This window comes from Nematolebias whitei, chromosome 13 (genome assembly GCF_014905685.2).
Source record: "Nematolebias whitei isolate Nwh7 chromosome 13, NemWhi1, whole genome shotgun sequence".
Lineage (NCBI taxonomy): Eukaryota > Metazoa > Chordata > Actinopteri > Cyprinodontiformes > Rivulidae > Nematolebias > Nematolebias whitei.
The window spans coordinates 29,076,677-29,084,028 of NC_056510.1; the positions used below are offsets into that span (position 1 = coordinate 29,076,677).

A 7,352-nucleotide genomic window follows, 5' to 3' on the forward strand; every position below is an offset into this window, starting at 1 on the left:
AAACTGAAGCTAAAATCTAAAATTAGCAAGACGGTAGCTACAAGGAGCATAAGAAATCAAAAATAGTGCAGATGTTTTTAAATTGATTTATTCTTGAAGAACTGAAAAGATCTCCATGTTTCACAATGGTTAAAATTTATGCCAACAAAGTAGAATACCCTGATACATGCTCAATGAAAGTAGAATACCGTATGTTTTTTTGCATCGGTTTGTCAATCCTGCAACTTAGGATCCTGCAACTTATCTGCCGAAGCGACTTACATACGTTTTTTTTTTCCATATTCATAACTCATTTTTTGACTAATGTTTTAAATTTCTAAGAACTGCAACAGCGAGTCCTCCTGTGCACGCTCGCTTCACTCAGCTGGTACAGGTGGAGGAACGCTGGGGAGCTAGCGGCTCCGGCCACGATGGATGGTGCCGTGCCGCCCAGTTGAAATGAAGCTGTTCTGACCATTAAATAAACGCATAATAAATGCTATGGGTCAGCAGTGACGCATAATAAATGCAACTTATACGCCAAAGCAACAGTTTTTTTTCACTTCATTATGCATTTTTTGACTGATGCGACTTATAAACCAGAAAATACGGTATATCAAAAGGTATAAAAACTAAATATTTAAGGTCATGACACATTATACCCAATTGAGTGAAACATTTTCATGTATGGTTAAAATAAAAGTAGTCTGACTGCAAAAATCTTGTGAAAGAAACTAAACAGGAAAACAAATATGTAAATGCTGACTCAGCATTTACAAAATACTGTGTATCAAAGAGCTTTTAAATGTTTGATTCTCAAACGTTGCTCTGTTAAAGGTAGAGATGGTGCAGGCTGGCCTTAAAGATGCTCACGTCTCAACTGTTGTCCAACATGCTGCACGTTAGCGCTTCTTTCTGCTTCATCGTGTGTTCTTTAAATTGTTCAAAGGTTTTGTGAAATAACACGAGCGTGGTTTGAGTCAAGTTTTATTTATTCCAAAACAAACAAATCCACAGGTCCTCAGCTACATTCTTTATGGCCTGGCTACATTTATTTGTCCCAACAGATTTAAAACGGAACAGAAATAAAAAACTAAATACATATTCAGTCAGAACAAAACAGACAATAGTGATAAAATTCAAGTGTTTAGTCAGTTAATACAGAAATTTATCAAGAAAAAACAAACATTTAAAGTGCTAAAATGTCCTTTTGTAAAAACATTTGTTAATGAGTCAAAGGGACAATTCACATAATGGTAACTCTTAAATACCTTCATCAGAAAATCATTCGCTGTTCCTTTTTTTTTTTTTAAATCAACGTAACTGCAAAGTTAAATGTGTTTTTTTGTGGGTTTAGACCAGTGGTTCCCAACTGTGGTCCTTGAGGAACGCCATCCTTCATGTTTTAGTTATTCCCTGCTCCAACACACCTGATTCGTTGATTACTCCCCCAAGTTTAGTCAAAGCCTGTTAAGCACCCATTCATTCAAATCAGGTGTGCCAAAGCAGGGAAACAAGTAAAACATACAGGATGGTGTTCCTCAAGGACCAGGGTTGGGAACCACTGGTTTAGACCTTTTAAACAATTTAAAAGTAAAAGTCACGCCAACAGCTGCCTATAGTCCTTAACGTAAACTTTCATCAGTGTAATATGTCGTCTGTTCTGATGGCATATCCTTTTATTATAACAAATATTTCTGAATCATTTCAGAACTCAAAACTACTAAACTGTGCCAATTTCTTACAGCAGGATCTGAAGCTCAGTGACGTATACATGTTCTTTTTTTTCTCTTAAGAGTCAAAATAAAAAAATAAAAAAAAACCTGAAATAAAAAAACAAATTTTTAAAATTAAAGCATCACAAAAGTCATTAAGTGCAGTCCAGAAACACTACTAAAGCAAGTCATTTATTTTACTGCTTTCTTAGATTAGATTAGATGGAACTTTATTGATAATTTAGGAAGATTCCTTAAGGGAAGTTAAAATTTGGAAAAAATATCAAAGAAAGCAGAGTGTTTGAACGTGGAGGTCTGAGTATTCTGTTACTTTACAATAAACGTTTGCTGTACCTGAGATGTTCAACTCGTTATCCTTCAGATCATCATCAGCTGGATGATTGACAGCTCTGCTCATACACTGGGGTTAACGAGGGAATGTTAAAAACAGGAATGGAGAGTTTTTGAAGGCACCAGTCTTCTGGTCCCTGATGCGCTGCCTGACTCACATAGTGGAGTTCTCCCATCACACCTCCTGCTCAAAGCGGTCAAAGTTTCGAAGCGGTCACTCCTCTTTTTAAGCCTCTGCTCCCTCTGAGTCCATGCACGCCCTTTATACAGACCCAAACTCAGCCATCCAGGCTTCGTATTTCTCCAGATCTGCAGCAGAGACAGACTTGGAGATCTTCTTCAGGGTCAGAGTGAAGTCCTCCATGGTCACGGGCATCTGAAGCTCATCCTTGGACAGAGCTCGAATCTCCTCTGGACTCAGACCTTGGATCCGCCGACGCATTGCCATCATGGAAGCATCTCTGATGCAGAAGAGATGCAGGAGGAGTGTTAGCCATCATCGCTCTTACAGCAAAGCATTTCTGCCATTTTGAATACTCCATCTGAAAAGTTAAATTTCTCTGGAAAAACTGAAGCTGCTGATATGATGAAATCCTGCTGGCTAAAGTTTGTGGATGAACTTCTCAAAAGACTGAGTCAGAAATAAGCTGACTGAAAACCAAAGTTCCTGCTTTTCTCCACATGACTGGAGTAAGAAAAGGACAAAACTACTGAAAATGACTGCAACACAATGTGTCCAATACAATGCTACTCATCAGTCAGTCTTGTACATAAACAGCAATTTATAACCAATAAGACAGCTGTGCATCAATACTTAGTACAAAGGATCACCCTGAATATGAAGAATGCAAATGCAATCTTCTAATCAGAAAATGGATTAATTTATATAGTTCAAATTACAGCAGCTAAATAGTTCTTTTGCATTAAGAGACATTTTAGGGGGTTCTTAGATGATTAGGAAGTAAAATTCATGTAATTTAGAAAAAAACCTGGAAAACCAACTCCTTCGGTTTGTCTCAGAATGTGTTTAATACAATTTTAAGTTCACTGTGCTGCATTAAATGGTACAATTAGGTTTAGGTTTCCAGTTTCAGAGAAAAATAATGGAAAAAAAAAACCAGCTGATCTGAATGTAGATATTTTTAATTTTTAAACATGCTATTGCAGCAATAACAGCCTTCTGCTTTACATCATGCTCAGCTCAAGTTTAGTTGGCTATTTTTGGGTGTAACTGGGACCTTGAGTACACAGTTTCATTCCACCTCTTGTACCACATGGAATGTGAATGACAATAAAGAACCTTGAACTTCTTATGCAGCGTCAAGGCCACCTTAACTTTTTCACAACACTCGAGTTGTGAAGTTATTAAAAACAGATTGATGTTGCTGAGGTGTGTTGGTTATTTTGTGGCCATGCACTTGTGCACTTTCTGATGTGGTAAAATATTTTAAAACTTAATAATTTACATGTGCAAAGATCTGACTGAATGTGTACATTCTGAACATGTTATTTTAAACGGTGAGGCAAACGAGCACATTCAGGATCCTGAAGCTGAAAATGATGCAGTGCAGAGATGTTGTCTGTGCAAACTGGAGCACGGAGATGGAGACAACTCTCACTGCAGCAGAAGCAGTCTGATGCCTTTGACTGAGTCTGCATCCTGAGAGACGTTAGACGAGCTGCAACAGGTTTTCTGAAGTCATAACATCCCTGATCAGATGTATGAAAGCTCAATACGGTCTTCAGATTGGTATTGGAAATTTTAAAAAGTACACATTAAATATGTGTGTGCAGGTCTGCAGGTGGACTGCGGGCTGCAACACCTTGATTATTTCATTTTTTACTAATAAATAAACATTTAAGCAAATATAATTAATGTACAGTAGTCCCTGGTTTATCGCGGAGGATCCGTACCCTGAAGTCCTGCGATAAGTGAAAAACTGCCAAGTAGGAATAGTAGTACAAGTAGTAAATAGTAATATATTTTAATATCTAATAATAAAAATAATAGTGTTATGTATTGTCATCATTGTATGCTCTCATACAATGGGAAAATTGGCTCTTGGCATTTAACTCATCCACCACCAAGTGGTGCAGTGGGCAGCTATTGAGGGTGCCCAGGGAGCATTTGGGGATAGTGTGTCCTGCTCAGAGACACCATGAGATGTGCAATGACTGGGGATCGAGACTGGGCTTGTTTCTAAACTCTAAACGCTTTGAAAGAGCACAGAATGTCATGATTTCAGCTCCCTGACTCCTCAGCTCTTTGCCACCTGCAAGCGCTCTTGGCCACGCCCACTTCTCCGCTCTGCACGCTGAACATCTGATCAGCTGTTTAACTGCAGCAGGAAGTTTATCCTGCAGTATGCACAAAGGTGCAGCAGGTGCTAAATAATTCAAAATAATTCATTTAAATAAAATTTCACGCCGATTGTGCAGCTCCAGTGGTTAATTTGAACCGGATCCTGCTGGAACAAGATCCGAGAACTCCCTCATTTTCACCGTGTGCGTTCCGGCAACTGTTCGCTCGGATCCAACAGCTCATATCTCCGCCCATAAAAGTCCAAAGTCATTGCGCATTTTTATTTTGATTATTTATTAAAAATCCAACGAGAGGAGACGTTGTCCATGTCTGTGGTGTGGATGTTACTGCTGCAGCAGGCGCACACGCTGCTGCCAGCAGATACGCTGACCGCGTGTCCCGCGGGGATGAAGCGTCTTCATCCACCTTAAGCTGTGTCTCAGAAACCAAAGCAGCACAAACAAACATTTTAACGGCACAAACGTAGCACTAACCGCTCGTATTTACTGGAATTTTTGACGTGGGTGGGGTGTCAGCTTCACCTCGATCAGCTGTGCACCCTGGAGACAGTGCACGTTTTACACACAGGAGCGTCTCCAGACAGCTCTGCAGAGCACACACAACTGCTCATGTGTCAGAACTCCTGTATACATTTCAAAGATACAGGTTTTTTTTTGTGTGTGTGTGTGTGTGTGTGGGGGGGGGGGTTAGGACACTTGATAGAATCGGAGCTGCTCTATTCACTGCTCTCTAAAATAGTAATTTCAATTCAACCTTTATTTATACAGGTTGTTAGTCTCATTGAGCCTAGTCATTTACAAGAGAGACCTGTTTTTAATCAGTTTAATCAAATGTTTACAGATGTTTAAACATCTGCTAAAATACTCCAAAATGCAGGAAATGGCATTTATTTTATTCCAAATTTTCTGGGGGAGGACCCATGGCCATCAACCATTTGTGTGTCATATCAAATCTTATTTTGAAAAACCGCGATAGAGCGAGTCCGTGATAAATGAACACCAAGTAGCGAGGGACTACTGTATAGTTATTTAACCCCCCCCCCCCCTTTTTTTTAAAGCATCATACAGCATTTTATATTCATCTTATCTGACTGCTTGAGCTGAAGGATAATCTTTTTGTAGCAGAATTATTCCAGCACTGTGGAAAAGTCTTAAACCACAATTTTCTACGTAGAGTCTGGAGAGAAGAAAAAAGGTGCAAACATGATTGAAACACAAAAAGAACTGGTTCATTGCTTCAGGTTTCTTTTAAACTTGAGAGTCATATTTCAGCAATAGGTGGCTGATCAAACATCTGACAGAAAGTGACTGAATGTCAGCTCGTATGTAGACAAAAATTTTAGAAAGACCTTTAAGAATCCTGAAAAACAATGGGTCAGAACCACTTTAAAAGATTACAGGAAAGTATGGCTCATTGGAATAAGAATTAAAAAAGGGCTGGATCAAGACTTTTGAGCAGTACTGTACAGAAAAAAATGCAAATAGAAATCATCCACATTTTTCTGTTAATCCTAAAAATGTATTTCAATCCAGTCAGTAGAGTTGAAGCATTTTTATTTTTGAAATTTCTGACTTCCTGTACCACTGATACCCGTCAGCCATAAAAAATATAATTTAAGCTTAATTTGATTTTGCGAGTGCTCTTTCATAAAACGGTTCATGATTAGATGAAAGTTGAAACATATTTTTAGATGGACAGAAACTGATCCAACAGGAGCATTTTTCCAAAATTAATTAAAAGAAAAAAGAAAAATGAGGTTGAGGCATTACTCTAGATGTCAACATAACACAGACGTTTAGTATATGCGTGCACACAAACCTGCAGACGTTGGTGATGTCTGCCCCCGAGTACCCCTCAATCTTGTCAGCTATGAGGTCCAGGTCTACGTCAGAAGCCAACTCCACCTCCCTTAGGTTGATCTTTAGGAGCTCTACACGCCCCACAGCTACACAAACAAACCTCTCATTAGATATAAGTGTGATTGAATCAGAAAAGTCAACAAAGCACAAGTCCAGAGTTTGAATCCACATTAAGGTGTGTGTTGGTGTGTTTTCAGCGTGTGCTGTTAGCCTGTGATGTGCAACCTGTGGGGAGGGGGATGTAGATCCTCTTCTCCAGGCGTCGTCGCAACGCCTCGTCGATGTCCCAGGGGAAGTTTGTAGCAGCGAGGACCATCACCATTTTAGACGGGTCATCGTTCTCCAGGGCGCCCCCCACACCTGAAAACCAATCAGAACTCTAGTTAAACTAGAAAACACATATAAGCTAGAATTTATCTGAGGCATTATTTTACCTTGGGTTAATTATGCTTCTCTCTACATGCCGATCATTTATTTATTTTAACTTTTAGTCTTAAATTGAGACATTAAATTCCTCTCTTGGATGAACCCCTTAGCAGCCTGGACACACTACACCTTATGATCTACTAACCATCCATCTGAATCAGAAGTTCTGATTTGACACGACGGCTGGCTTCGTGTTCATCGGACGTCCCTCGTCTGCCACAAATAGAGTCAATTTCGTCTATGAAGATGGTTGTTGGAGCGTAAAATCTAGCCTGGATTAAAGAAAGGCACTGAGTTTCCTTTTCTTCACACACAAACGCAATGAGCAGCGGTCCTACATGCAAAAACTAGGCCTGTCACGATCACAAAATTTGGTGGGCGATTAATTGTCTCAGAAATGATTGCGATAAACAATAATATTGTTTGAAATTTGACAATAATTAGTAATTATTGTCAAATTTAAGAATGTTTAATTTGTTTTGCAGGTAGTACCTTTTTTCGACCACCGGATGGCAGTACAAGATTTTTTGAACCAAAGGATAGATAGTGAGCGAACGAGCAGTGTGTCTTTTAAGAAAAATGGGAGGGAGGTCGCTTGACGCGACATGGGCTGTCTCTCTTCGGTTCTCAAAATGGCGGACGTTCAGTGTGGTTTGAGCTCTTTAGCATAGCATTTTTCACACAAAGCTTTTAATATAA

General features: G+C 39.3%; 1 protein-coding gene across 1 annotated transcript in view; it reads right to left on the minus strand.

Annotated features, from left to right (window-relative positions):
* Positions 1-2,229: 2,229 nt before the first annotated feature.
* katnal1 (katanin p60 subunit A-like 1) overlaps positions 2,230-7,352 on the minus strand; it is an 11,488-nt gene continuing 6,365 nt past the window's right edge. Inside the window, exons 7-10 of the mRNA XM_037686580.1 lie at positions 6,799-6,925; positions 6,453-6,587; positions 6,187-6,313; positions 2,230-2,506 (exon numbers count right to left, since the gene is read on the minus strand). Of these exons, the coding sequence (XP_037542508.1) occupies positions 2,308-2,506; positions 6,187-6,313; positions 6,453-6,587; positions 6,799-6,925 (588 nt within the window). The 3' untranslated portion in view covers positions 2,230-2,307. The remainder of the gene's footprint in view (positions 2,507-6,186; positions 6,314-6,452; positions 6,588-6,798; positions 6,926-7,352) is intronic.